The sequence below is a fragment of the Theobroma cacao genome, chromosome 4, assembly GCF_000208745.1.
Source record: "Theobroma cacao cultivar B97-61/B2 chromosome 4, Criollo_cocoa_genome_V2, whole genome shotgun sequence".
NCBI lineage: Eukaryota > Viridiplantae > Streptophyta > Magnoliopsida > Malvales > Malvaceae > Theobroma > Theobroma cacao.
The window spans coordinates 23105126-23119737 of record NC_030853.1 but is presented as its reverse complement, the minus strand read 5'-3'; the positions used below and the strand labels follow the sequence as shown (position 1 = coordinate 23119737).

Here is a 14612-nt window from a genome sequence, read left to right as displayed (position 1 = left end):
AATAAAATTTTTATTAGTGTTTGTAATTTCTATCATTATATTTTATTTATAATATATCTAAAAATTTATATAATAAAATTAAATTTATAAAAATATTTTTAAAAATTTATTATCAAGTCAAATTTATTGTAATGACATACAATTCAGGTGTTACTCGCACATCGAGACCTCCAAATACATGATGGCGCAAGTTGCCCGGCCTTCGGTCCATTGTCTGTCCTTCCTGACCGAGCCGTGTTCCCATCCAGTCCTTTGTTGTTTTTATGTGTTCTCTCATCATCAGACCAAGTCACCAACAATTCCCATCTTGAGAATTTTTTTTTTCTAAACTCTCATCTTATTTTTTTTTTAATTTTTACATATTTTACTAAATGCTCCAATTCATTACTTGTTAATATAAGAATGTTACCTTTAGAATATTTTATATGTGAAGTAGTGAAGAATTCTTTAAAAATGTGGTTAAATGCCAAATATTTTTATGAGAATGCAATAAAATTTATCAAAGGCCGGTTATTGCTTAACCTGAATTCCTGATGATCTCCATCGAAACTGAAGAACGTAAACATTTTTCATATATATACTTGCTTAAACAATCACATTAACCAAGAGAATATGGGAATTTTAAGTCCAGTGGTTGTTGTTACAACCCTTTCTACCATTCTCCTATCTATTTTATGGAGGGCAACTTTAGATTTACCTCAGGAATCATTTCTTCAATGTCTCTTAGAGAATTCTCTCCGTTCCCATCCCATCTCTGCAGCAATCTACACTCCTCAGTCCTCCTCATATTCATCTGTTTTGGAATCTTACATTAGAAACCTTCGATTCAATGAGACCTCGACCCCAAAGCCATTCCTTATTCTCACTGCATCGCACGAATCCCATATCCAAGCTGCCGTCCTTTGTGCCAAAAAGCAAGATTTTCAGATGAAAATTCGGAGTGGAGGCCATGACTACGAGGGGTTATCTTATGTATCTAGTGTTCCATTCTTTATCCTAGACATGTTCAATCTTCGATCTGTCGATGTAGATATAGGAAATGAGACTGCTTGGGTTCAGACAGGAGCAACTCTTGGTGAAGTTTATTACAGAATTGCTGAGAGGAGCAATATTCATGGCTTCCCAGCTGGTGTTTGCCCCACAGTTGGTGTCGGCGGTCACTTAAGTGGAGCTGGCTATGGTAATATGATGAGAAAGTACGGCGTTTCTGCCGATAACATTATCGATGCACAGTTTATTGATGCTGATGGTAGACTTCATGACAGAAAATCTATGGGTGAAGATCTTTTTTGGGCCATCAGAGGAGGAGGAGGAGCGAGCTTCGGTGTCATTCTTGCATATAAAATTATGTTGGTTCGTGTTCCGCAAAAAGTCACTTCGTTTCAGGTTGAAAAAACACTGGAAGAAAATGCGACGGACATTGTTGACCAATGGCAACATGTTGCAGATAAGCTGCCTGACGAGCTCTTCATCAGACTTGCCTTGGATGTCGTAAATCGCAGTCAAAGTGGTGAAAAGACAGTAAGGGCTTCATTCATTTCCTTGTTTCTTGGAGATTCTGATACACTCCTTTCCATCATGAATGAGAGGTTTCCCAAGTTGGGTTTAAGTAAATCTGATTGCGTTGAGACTAGCTGGATTCGATCCGTCCTTTTTTGGGCCAACATACCCATCGAGACGAAGATCGGTGTTTTGCTGGATCGAACTCCTCAAACATTGGTTTCCTTGAAGAGGAAATCAGATTATGTGAAAGAACCAATTCCCAAGGCTGGTTTGGAGGGGATTTGGAAGACAATGATTGAACTGCAGGTGCCAAAAATGTTCTTTAATCCTTATGGTGGAAAGATGGCTGAAATTCCATCAACAAAAATTCCATTCCCCCACAGAGCAGGAAACCTATGGAAGATTCAGTATTTAGCAAATTGGAATGAATCGGGGATTGAAGCAGCAAATCATCACTTAGGTTTGACAAGGAAGCTTTACGATTACATGACTCCTTTCGTGTCCAAGAACCCAAGGGAAGCATATCTCAACTACAGAGATGTTGACTTGGGTACCAGCTACAATGGAAAGCCTGTCTACTCGGAGGGAAGAGTTTATGGGATCAGGTATTTTAAGGGTAATTTCGAGAGGTTGGTGCAGATTAAGAGTAAGGTTGATCCTAGTAATTTCTTTAGAAATGAACAGAGCATCCCTGTTCTTCCACATCAAGAGAATAGGGATGATCAATGATAACAGATACTAACTTTTTTATTAGCAATTACTATAATCTCTTAATTCTCTGTTGAAATATAGTATGTACAACTTGTCATGAAGCAAAAATCTAGGTAAGATATATAATGCATTGCTTATTTCAGCAGCCAAAGTCTGCTGCTTCTGGCTGCTTTGCTGATTCTGGCTCCTGGAGCTGCTTGACTGCTAAGGCTTTTGATTAGCCGGATTTTGTGAAGCCGCTGTAAGATTCTTCGAACTTGTTTCTGATCTTGGACTTGGATGACCAAGGATTTATATGTCCTGCTTTTTGTTTTTGGAACTTTTTTGTTCTGGTATTTCAGGCTTTGCCTTTGGGGCTGTGAAGTTTAGGTTCCTTAGGAGTGATAAGCTCATAAGCAGATCTTTTGTTGTTTATGTACACCTTTTCTCGTTTCCAAAGCTGTTCTTATGCCAAGGGGAGTCTTTCACCAAATAGGTTTAAGACTTGTACTGGCATTCATGCTTTGGCGCTTTCAATAAAACTCACTTTTCAAAAAAAAAATGTTTATTTGAGTGTAAAGAGTCCTTGGGAGTCTCTTTGTTGAGTGTTCTATGTTGATGGTGACTTGCGGGAGACAACAGGACTCACTTTGTTGTCTCATTCTTTGGTTGTAAGAGAATTTCTGGCTCTTCACTGTTTTGGACTCTCTTGGTTCTTCTTCTAATGTCTCTTGGACTATAGGTGCTCAGCAGCTCAGCTGGGATTCGTTTTCTGCTTTGCCAGGTCCAGCTGTTGTTTTGCCTGGCTTCTTGTATGTGCTTCCTGCTTTCTTTTCTCCACTCGCAAACGGACGGAACAAAGTTGGCTCCGCTGGTTTGCTTCTCTTCTTTGATCAATGCCTGGAAGTCTTGAAACATTTTCGTGTAGCTGTATGTTCTGAGATGTCCCTTCTTTGTGATGTCCCTGTTTTGATTGCTAGTGTTGAAGTTCGACAATGTTTTATGTTCCACTTGTGTGCTGCTGGGGATTCTCAGTCTCTTGTGCTCACCGCCTAGTTTCCAAGTCGGCGGTGTGTGCTGAAGGTTAAGGTTGTGATGATCCTTTGTGCCTGGTGTTGTTGGAGTGTCTTGCTTTCTTCTTCTGTCTCTGCTGGATTTGGTGTGAAGCTCTCCATATTTGAGGAGGCATGTGACTGCAGCTCTTTGATGTGCTGGCTTGACATCCTTGATTCCTTAGGTGTCTCTTGGGGTGCTTCTTCTTTTGCTGGTCCGAGCTGTTCTTTTTGACGCTTGTAGTTTGTGTTTATGCGGTACAGCTATCTTTGTGCGGGCTGCCTTTCTTTGGCTGTAGAGCAGAGCTAATTGCTCCTCTATGTGTAGATTTGTGTCTTGATGTTTTGTCCTGGGAAGCTACTTGTCTATATATTGAGTAGCAGGCCCCTTGCGAAAATGTACAGTTTTTGTTTCCCCCACCAACCTTTATGCCACGAGAGTCTTTTGCAAACAAGCATAAGAGTTGAAATGACACGTTGGTGTTGAGATCAAAAAAATACACCTTTCAAAAAAAAAAAAAGCTTAATATTCTTTTCTAGAAACAAAGCAAATGAAAATGATTGGTTGTATGAGATTCTTATTACTATGTTCCTACCTTATATACTCCTTTTTTAGGAGAAAGAAAAAATAGGCTTAAAATAGAGTTTAAAATGATGCGGGACCAAAAGCTCTGCTTGCAAAAAAATTTTCAAAAATTAATAATATATTCTTATTAGCCCATTTTTTTTTTATTTTTATGATTTGATTCTTTACCTAAATTCTCAATAACCTATGGGTGTCCATAAGTAGCTGAAAAAATAGAACAGGTTGCTTGTTAAGGAATAGCTAATCACATCTCATAAATAAAAGAAGAGATTTGTTTAAGTTCAAATATATATGCGATATCAACCGTAAATTGAAAATGGAATCAACGTGGTATATATGTGTGGACAATCCAAATAACTCATCAGCTTAGGCATTTAAGTTCAACTAGTCTTTAAGCCCTTTGCTATGCCTTTCATGAGTTCAAAGTTTGGTTTATCTCTCAAAAAATATTAAAATTTATGTATATTTATTTTTCAATCATTTATAAAATTTCAAATTTATATATTTATAAAGTTCACATATAATTAACTTAAAATGTGTAAAATCAATGCTATGTCAATATATTGTATCATCGTATTTAAACTCATATGAGAAATGAATAAGAAAACATAATAATCAAAAATGACTTAAAAAGTAGCTCGAAGAAGATATCGAGTCATTGGATCAATGGTTCAACTATTGAATTAATAGTTGAATCACATATATATTTAATTTTTAAATACAATATAATATGTAGTTATATAATTAATTTTTCTTACGCTTGACGTATGTTATGAACTCTCAGTTCTTCTTTGAGGCCAAGGCTCAAACACAGCTATCATCATATGGACGACTCTGATTTAATATAATTTTTTAACCATCGGACAAAACCGGTTCAAACGCCTAGGTCAATATCGGGTTACTATAAAACCGAGAAAAATTCACGAATTAATTTGTTCATATATTTTATTGATAAGCGTAAAATCACTGTGAATAGGGTTTTTTTTTTTTTTTGTGATAGTGTTCATATGTAATTCAATTTTAATTTCTAATTTAAATTAAATAATTTTCTTTGATTTCATTTGATTAATGTTTTTATTTTTATTTGTTTCGTAAATTTAAAATAAAAAAGTAAATAAAAATAAAAAAATGAATTCAAAATAAAAACAAATAATCAAAAATTAAAAATAAAAACAAAAGGAAATTTTTAAAAAAATTTCCTTTTCATGAAAAGCGAGTAAGCCGATATTTAATTTTTCTTCTGATGTGTACCGTTAACTTTGAGAGCTCATTCTTAACATTTTTATGTGAGGATTGAAATACAAATTTCAACCTTTTGCTGCCTGCCATTATACTCGTTTCGTATGTTTTTGAAAAAAGTTTACAGAGTTTAACGTCATTTATAATTTTAGCATCCCAGTGTCTCTCAAACTGCAAAAAGAGGTGAATGTTCCTCGTTACATGCATTTCTAATAAAACTTGCCACGGTTGCAGCTAGGAGGCCCGTCATGGAAGGTTCGTTTGGGTAGGAGAGATTCGACCACAGCTAGCAGGGCCTTAGCAGACAGTTTACTTCCATCTGCATCCATGGGCCTCCCTGCATTGATCAACAACTTCAAGAATCAGGGCTTGAACCAAAGAGATCTTGTAGCTCTCTCTGGTGGCCACACCATTGGGCTGTTACGATGTTCTATCTTTAGGAACAGAATTTACAATGCCACAAACATTGACCCGGCCTTTGCTAAAGAGCGTAGAGCAACTTGCCACGTGTCGGAGGCAACACTAACCTCGCTCCTTTTGACCCAACGCCTGCACACTTTGACACTGCATACTTCAAAAACTTGGTGAAGAAGAGGGGACTGCTCACCTCAGATCAGGCAGTTTTCAACGGTGGCTCAACTGATAAACTTGTAAAGTTTTACAGCTTGAACCCCGATGCTTTCTGGGATGATTTTGCTAAGTCTATGATTAAGACGGGGAACATTAAGCCCTTAACCGGAAAGCAAGGACAAATTCGTGTCAACTGCAGGAAGGTAAACTGATGAAGCTGCTGTGCTCTGTTGCTCTCCAACTCCAATTTCTCATCAATATTTTTTTCTTAAATTAAGCATTGGTAATCATTGTATTTGTTGTTGAATAAGAGGTCTTAACTCTTATATGGACCTTAAAAGAATTGTTTGATTCGTTGTATCCAGTTCACAATTGTTCAGTTCAAGTGTAGAAAAAACTCTTGATTTTATTTATTGTGTCTCCTTATATAATCTCACTATTATTAATATTAGAGGTATGCTGAAGCTGGTTAGTTGGTTCGGCATAACTAAATAATATTATAGTTTTATTTGCCGAAATTAGTTTAATTCAAATTATTTCGATCGTGGCTGATCATGTTTATATTTCCCCAAAAAAGAAAAGCTAAAGAGTGTAGATGAGTTTCTGCTTTTTGCTCTCTCTTATCCACAATTCTTTTTCCCTGGACATTAGATACAATTAAAGCATGATTTCCAGAGTTAGAGAATGCCAAAGTCCTGCATCAATGGCGTCATCGTGAGGCCTACTCAGTATATGGTATGCATTAGTTTTATGTGCATGTTCATGTTCAGCCCTGTTTACATTACTATGATAAATACATGAGCTATGGTAGAAGAAGAAATCAGTACTTAAGACAAGACAATCTTTCTCAAGTCCTAAATTGTATATATATATATTCATGGTGCAAAGAAGAACACAAAGCAAAGTAGAATAAGTGATTGAAATTAGGATTTATAGGATACGTTGATAAGCATAAATATCCATAAATTGTAATTTAATAAAATTTAAATTACAGAATATAAAATTGTGATCTTCGAACCAAGTTAATTAATCAAAGTACTTGTAAGTAATTGATGAAGAGTCCATCAGCCTCACAGGGCATTTCACAGCAGCCGACAGCCCATTTGGAGGCTGTATCTCAAATTTCAAGTGGGCTCCTAGGGTATCAACAGCACAATTAAAATATGTTATTTTTCTTTTGACTCTTTTTCCTCGAGAAATTAGGAAAACAAAGAAGTCTTAGTGGCGGTCAAAAGGAAGAGTCAGACTCGCACCTGTTTAAGCAATTCTGTTGGCCACAGCGGGAGAAAGGAAACACTAAAAGAGAAAACCAACGAACAAAACAGAAAGCCCACTGAAAAAACAGAGACAAATGCTCCCCTCTTTTTTAACAAAACATAAAACCATGGAAGAGGAAGAACACCGTTGTTTTTCTTTCTTTCAAAAAGTCCATCATCTTCGTATATTTAAAGCCAACTCGGAGTTACCTCAACACAACAAAACCAAAGCAGCGGCAGCTTTTCGCAATTCTTGATGATGATTATGTGGAGATATCTGAGAAGAGGAATGTCAACTTCCACCAGGGTCAGGGCCCTTCGGCGGTCATGGTGGGACCATGTCACTCCAGCTCCTAAGGACCCCATCAATGCTGTCACCGAGGCTTTTCTTGCTGACCCTTGTCCTTACAAGATTAATCTTGGAGTGGTAATTCTTGTTCTTGTCCTCCTTTTGACATTATAGAAAGATTTAGTAGGAGTAATAAGAAAAACTCTGGGAGTTTTCAGGGAGCATACAGGGATGATGATGGGAAACCCGTAGTGCTTCAATGCGTTAGAGAAGCGGAAGGCAAGATTGCGGCTACCAATTTCTTGTGAGTTTCATTTTCATCATGTTTCTTAGTTTGTTTTCTTTTTTTTTTTCTTTTCCCAATATTTGATTTAATTCCATTAGAACTTAAATGTAAAAGGTTACTCTGCCTTATCATCTTAAATCTTGAAATAAAATAATTAATTCTTTTTACTCATTCATTTAATTCGCATATGTTAGAGACTTAAATAAAATTTTAGTTCTTTCCTATCAGATATAGTCATGTAAGTGCTCATTTTTTATTGGTATCTCTATAATAAATTGAAATGGTGCCAAATTTTGCTGAATGCCCTTGACTTCAGTATCTGATGCATCTGTTCGAAGCTGCATTAGCAATGAGATTTTGATATAGTAACTTTTTTTCCTTTTGTACATTTCGGATTGAGCTCATTAAGTGTTTGAAAATTCCAGTTCTTTTGTTAGAAAATATCCTGAATTTCTTGACCTTCGGTTTCAAAGCCTATATTGACAGTAAAAGGCTTCCTACCCTTTCTTGAACTGTTCTTGCTAATTTATTGTTGGTAAACTTGCTCTTCATCCTAAATTTGTTTAAATTCTTTTCTTACCATTTGGCAGAAAAGTATGAGTTCATTGTCTTTATACGTCTTCTAATCTTCTGAGATGTATTTGCAGGGAGTCAACATGTGCTGCAATTAGCTCAAAATTGGTTGAGGAGAGTGCAAAATTGGTTTATGGAGAGGATTCGGATGTTATAAAAGAAGGGAGGTTTGCCGGAGTTCAGGCTCTCTCTGGAACTGGTGCATGTCGTTTATTTGCTGAGTTCCAAAGACGATTCTACCCTGATTCAAGGATATATATGCCTGATCCCACTTGGTCCAAGTAAGTTATCTTATTATTTCTCATTTCTCATGGTTTATTACAAACAGAATTATGCAAAAGTTATTTGTGGTTTAAGTCCCTTTGCTTCCCATGGTTCTCCCCCTGTACCTGTGGTTAAACCATACTTTACTCCCATTCTGCAGTCACCACAACATTTGGAGAGATGCTCAAGTTCCAATAAGAACCTTTCACTACTACCATCCTGATTCCAAGGGTTTAAACTTTGTGGCACTCATGGATGATGTTAAGGTATAATGATCCACCTCCTTCCCCATCCCCAAATGGACTCCAGGGCAATTATAATATATTTTCCGCAAAAATATGCCAAATACATTGATAAAACCATCAATCAGTCACACATTGGCATGTTTCTCACCTATGTATGATTCCAGCAAACTCAGAGACGAACCTTTTCCAGTCAAGTATAAAAGGGCTACCCTGAGAAATTTTTTTCTTTTCCTATGAATTTCTCCAGAGCATTGCAAGTGACTTGCTGACCTACATATATACATATTCAAAACATATTCACATGCAATGAAGAAGTTAAGACTATGTTAAATGCTTAATGCACGTCTAAATGGACATGAAGTTAAATATTTTAGTTCCACCAGACCTGGAACAAAGTTACTAGATGTGCATACACGTTTTCATTTTTGCTGCCACAAGCTTGGATTCTATGCAACACTACAATATTGCATACTTGGATGCTAGATCTGTGAAATACTGTTAAATGTCTCAACCATGACCTGAAATCAATTATTGACTGCTTTTATTTTACTTTATTTGATGGTTCTTGTAGAATGCACCCAATGGTTCTTTCTTCTTACTTCATCCTTGTGCCCATAACCCTACCGGGGTTGACCCTAGTGATGAGCAGTGGCAAGAAATCTCATCTCTGTTCAAGGTAATGGCGACAGTTATATTACTTTGAAATATTTTTCTCTTATATCATTACTGCTTTTATAATTTTTCCTTGACTCATTTTTAGGTAAAGAACCATTTTCCCTTCTTTGACATGGCTTATCAAGGTTTTGCAAGTGGAGATCTAGAGAGGGATGCCAGAGCAATTAGAATTTTCCTTGACGATGGCCATCTAATAGGTTGTGCCCAATCTTTTGCAAAGAACATGGCATTGTATGGGCACCGAGTGGGTTGTCTCAGGTCAACAAATGTTCTTCATTTTTGTTTATAGTTGGATGTATATAATTTTACTTCTTAAACTTCATACACAGCATGTGCTTGTCTTTCTCTATCTGTGTTTTAATACTCTGAGTACCATTGGCTTCAAATGTGCTTTGTTTCCATATAGAGACCACTCATTACAGTCCAAAGATCATCATGCTGAGATTCAATTGATTAGAAATTAGGGCTCACTACTGATATGTATTCATCCTAGTCAATCTTGAGATTGTAGATTCTGATTTGCTGGTGCTTATAAGCATGTATGAGTATACTACTATTAATCAAGAGAAGCTGTAACATGTCTGCTAATTAATAAATAAAGAAGGCAGTTGATGCTTATTCTAACCAAATATATCAATGGTAATGAATTGTACATTACAAGGGCTTAAGTTTTCAACAATGATTTTGTATTCTCTTGTGTCCTTTTTGTTCTTCAGTGATCTTACCTGCAATTAATGATTGTTTCAGTCTTCTCTGTGATGACAAAATCCAAGCAGTTGCGATCAAGAGCCAGCTTCAGCAGATTGCTAGCACAATATATGGCAGTCCACCTATTCATGGAATGCTAGCAGTCTCCAAAATCTTGAGTGATCCAGACATTAAAGCCATTTGGCTCAAAGAGGTGAAGGTATATTTTTCAAGTTTCTCTTTCCTGTTCCACTCTCTCTTTACTTCAATTTTCATTATTACATGTATTAGGACAATTGGTCTGATGCACCTTTTAATCATATCTACATGTTATAAGGACATGGCAACTCGTGTTCAAAGAATGAGAGCTACTCTAAAGGAAGCTCTTGAGAAATTAGGTTCTCCCCTCAATTGGCAACCCATAACTAACCAGGTCAGTAATGGAATTAGATGTTTCCTTGGTGCTGTTTCAAGTGTAGACAAAAATGTATTTCAACAGTTAGTCACATGTATTTTGCATTTGAAGTCATCAAATATTCAAAATTGCAGGTTGGAATGTTTTGTTTTTCGGGCTTAACTCCTGATGAGGTGGATCGGCTTGCGAAGGAATTTCATGTATACATGACATATGATGGACGCATAAGGTATAGTTATCATGTCATCATTGGTTTAATTCTTGAAGATTTAGAGCATGTAACAGTAGCCAGATATGGTAGTAATACGACCTGATCCAAACTTTATTCATATGGCAAATGGCAGCATGGCCGGAGTGACTACAAAGAATGTTGATTATTTAGCAAGTGCTATTCATGAAGTCACTGCATTTGATCAGGATGGCAAGATATTACATACAGTCTGCGCATAGAAGGTTAATACTGACAAGATATATGGTTAGCAGAATCTGAATCCTGCTATTTTTGTGTATATTTTTTATCGCATCATGGTTGTCTCCAAGAGTTTAGGTTAGTTTCTTATACTTTGAAGTTTCTCTTGGACAAACCAGGATAGGATAAGTCTCTGTCGAAGTCTATTTGAGCAGATTGATGTGTAAATTTACACTTTCGTCTGAAGGTTGATGCCAACAAAAGTCTTAAACAAAAAGATTTGAGACTATGGATGGCATACTAGCGCTGATGCTAAAACTGCCTTTCAAACAAAAAATACTGACAGCTGCTTAACTTCCCTTGATAATAAAACTAATTTCCTTGCATTAAATAATCTCCAGAAGTGTTAGGGAAACGAATTTATAGCATATGATGTGGGAAATTGGAACTTTATAGCATATGAATACCAGTAATATGAATGTTATTTTCATTATTTTTCATATAAATATAAACTTTTTCCAAGTGCAACGCACGGTTTACGCTCTAGTATATGTTGAAAGTTTTATTACATCTTATTTAATTATAAGAGGAGATGCTATTTACCCTAAAGGAAATGCTATTTACCCTAAAGGAAATGCAATAAACTCCTAAAATATGCACATTGCTAAAATTGGAGCCATTGGTAGTGAAACACCAAGGAATTAAATCGTCATACTTAAGTTGTTAATCAAAAGATTGAGAAACAATTTAGTAACGAATTTGTCGAACTTGTTTCTTCTCCTTTGCCTTATCTATGTACTCTAAATACTATTGTTTGCTTTGAAAGCATGAGGCATTCATGATTCAAAACAATATAATCATGATACTAAAAATGCTTTCACCTAAGGTTTCGAACTATCAGTCTTGAACATAAGAGAGGTTTTAGTTTGAGAATAAGTTTTAATCCTCCACCTTGAATACCAAATTCCCTTTTAGCCTTCTCAAGAAAAACAAAATAGAAAAAATGATCAGAGGTTGCTGTTTGTACTACGCCACGCTAGCTCTGCGAGCTTTGTAGCAGCCTTGAATCGATGAAAGTTCCAATATTGATGATATTAGCTGCTTCTGAAGATAGCTAGGTACACTGTTGAACTTGATTAGAAAAGGCCATATAGCCAGTACAAAAATGGATTCTAGGTATAGCAGCCGAACAAGCAGAAATTTCTGTGTAAAATATCCGACACAGATAATGGCCCACCCTCAGATGGAAACATCAGCCGTGGACAAGCCCGGGTCACTAGCTGCTAAACTGCCGACAACTTGGCGTAAAGAATAAGTGTTGGTTGTTCTGGGCTCCGTTTATTTACTTTGTCTTTTGTTAGCTTTGAATGAAAGGCCTAGGAATGAGATATCTTTAAGTACATTTTTCTTTGTTCTCATCTTCTTTGGATAGTCTTTTGTGTTTGCTGACTTCTTTAGATACAGTCACAAAAGGAAGCCCCTACTCTTTCCACAAAGATTATCAATGTAATGGACACACTTTAATTTGCCATACCATATTGTCTTACATCTTATTCAAGTCTAATTGTCTTACAATGAAAAGAGGCTCTCTCTATCGACTTCAATACATGAGCTTTTAGTCTATAAAGAGTTGATAATATATATATATATATATATAGGCAAACCATCCTTATCCTTAAAACATTCTTTGCTTAAGTTCATTGTGGCTCTTTCCTTAGCTTGGCAGGTTACGGTTGTTTTCTAGTGGACGTAAAAGCTAGGTTTCCCCAATCTATTTTGGACCTAATATTGTTTTAGGCAAGTGTGAAATGAAAGAAGGGAATGCAACGGATGGTGATTGACTGTTTATACACATAAGAAATGTGCATATATGGATGAAAAGGTTGAAGTTGGTGGAAAAATTTATGTGCCTACAGACTAATTAGAAACGAACATGAGGATTCCTCCTTTCCAAATGCGACAAAATTTCTACACTCTAGTAGAAGGCAGTGCCGAAAGATTCCAAAAAGAGCAGAAACCCAAATTAAATATCAAGATAGGAACTTGTATCCATCTTTCCTCTATGTAATAAATAGTCATACAAGGAGAGAGAGAGAGAGGAGGAGAGATCTGCGCAATCAACCACCCATTGCATCACCAAGATTATGTTCTTTTCAAACGCAAGTAAACTCTGTAACAAAATCTTTAGTATCCTTTCAAGGAGTGCTATTTCTCATTGATAATGCTTGGGGGTGTAGGTAAATGTAGGGTACGGCACTAATACATCCAAAGAAAAGTGAGATAAAAACTGTCAAAACCCATTGTTGAATAGAAAGTAAGAGCTAAGGCTCCAATATTCCTTTGTCTAGTAGTAAGCTGCCCTTAAGCATATATGCATGGATCAATTAATACAGCCAAACCCTATGCTTTAAACAAAGACTGTTTATCTTCATATTTACCAATTAATGATTCTTTCGTTGAAACTTCAAGCAGCTCAGCCAAGCAAGTTTTACTCCTGCAAGTAAAATTCTCTCTCCTTCACAATCATGAATTCAATCCATGCTTACTCACAAAGTGATTCTGACTGATCGGGGAAGAAAGCTAGAGAGACAACCTAGCTATCGGAAAATGCAGTTGTTGACCAACATAATTATGTAACGAGGGTAATGATGATTATGAGGGTAACTGGAGCTCTCTCTCTGCTCCATAAACATAATGAGGCTACTTATGATCATGAAAGGAGTTTAGTGGGAGTGTTTTCCTTGAAACGGGACTTACTAAATTAGATTTCATAAGTTTCTACTTTTGCCAAATTTAGCCACAGGTACATCTTTGGGCTGATTACTCTTTACATGCAGATAGTAATTGTAGTAGTATTATTAACAAAAGAGGGAAAAGAAGTATTTAACAGGAGAAGAGAGAGAGAGGAAAAAAAAGAATTAACAGGTGAAGAAGCTCGGTGGTGATTACAGAAAGATACATCTGAGAAAAACCCAACTGTCTTTTTTTTTTTTCCTGGAAAACTACATGATTTGCTACCATAGCATTCAACAGTTTTGGGCGTTTTGGCAGCTTAAGCACCGTAGAAGAACTAAGATACCTAGATATGATTACAAAGTAAATCATCACGAACGTGAGAGAGATTCTCATTCAGAAAATCTATATCTTGGCTAGATCCGTGGCCAAAAGCTGATAACAAGGCTTTACGTTCTCCAGCCGTAGCATCCACGAAGCTTATCAATACTCCCCCTTCCAATGGCAAAACACAGAGTTGAAGTTGGTGATCCAATGGCTGCTGCTTCTTCACCATCTCCTCTCGAGTCAAACGATGAATCCGGGGTTGAAAATCGATTCCTACTCTGATAAGACATAGACGAAGACGACAACGAGAACCACGAAGATGATAAAGATGATGAAGAAGGTGATGAAGTGACAGCGATTTTCTTCAAACTGATCATCTTCAGAAACAATGCGTGCATGAGACTAGATCTTGAGTGCTTCTTGATGGGTTTAGAGCAGGACTTGGAGTAATAAGACGGAGGAGGAGTGAGAGGAGGAAGAGATGCATCGGAGAATGTATATTTTGGGGTACCAGGCTGAGATTCCCACATGAAGGGGACAGCACCAGAGACTCCACCATAGTAGACCCTGAAAGAAGGATTGGCCACGGAGTTTTCCTTGGATAAAAGCCTGGAAAAGAACTTGTCATCCTGCTTAATTTGGAGAGTACTCTTCTGGGGATGATCAGGGCTTGTGCTAAACATCTTTGGATGAGTGTTTATGGTGTTTTGGGTTTCAGTGAGTGAGGAGATGGAGAGAGAGAATCCCAGAGGAAATTATAAGCTTTAGGCTTTATGCTAGCTCTGTATACTTTTGAGGTTTATATTATAAGAG

At 36.7% G+C, this 14612-nt stretch overlaps 2 protein-coding genes and 2 pseudogenes across 2 annotated transcripts; 3 read left to right on the top strand and 1 right to left on the bottom strand.

Annotated features, from left to right (window-relative positions):
• LOC18602259 (reticuline oxidase-like protein) lies at positions 504 to 3669 on the top strand. Its single transcript, XM_007033522.2, has 2 exons — positions 504 to 3067; positions 3174 to 3669. The coding sequence occupies exon 1, from the start codon at positions 613 to 615 to the stop codon at positions 2230 to 2232; it is 1620 nt and encodes a 539-aa protein (XP_007033584.2). The 5' UTR covers positions 504 to 612; the 3' UTR covers positions 2233 to 3067; positions 3174 to 3669.
• Positions 2340 to 6053, top strand: LOC18602258 (annotated as a pseudogene).
• On the top strand, positions 6857 to 11133 carry LOC18602256 (annotated as a pseudogene).
• On the bottom strand, positions 13566 to 14612 carry LOC18602255. Its single transcript, XM_007033517.2, has one exon. The coding sequence runs from the start codon at positions 14480 to 14482 to the stop codon at positions 13922 to 13924; it is 561 nt and encodes a 186-aa protein (XP_007033579.2). The 5' UTR covers positions 14483 to 14612; the 3' UTR covers positions 13566 to 13921.

What these genes read in the sequence shown, in the direction of transcription:
- LOC18602255 (XM_007033517.2), bottom strand. Translation starts at nt 14,482, where the DNA reads ATGTTTAGCACAAGCCCTGATCATCCCCAGAAGAGTACTCTCCAAATT.
- LOC18602259 (XM_007033522.2), top strand. Translation starts at nt 613, where the DNA reads ATGGGAATTTTAAGTCCAGTGGTTGTTGTTACAACCCTTTCTACCATT.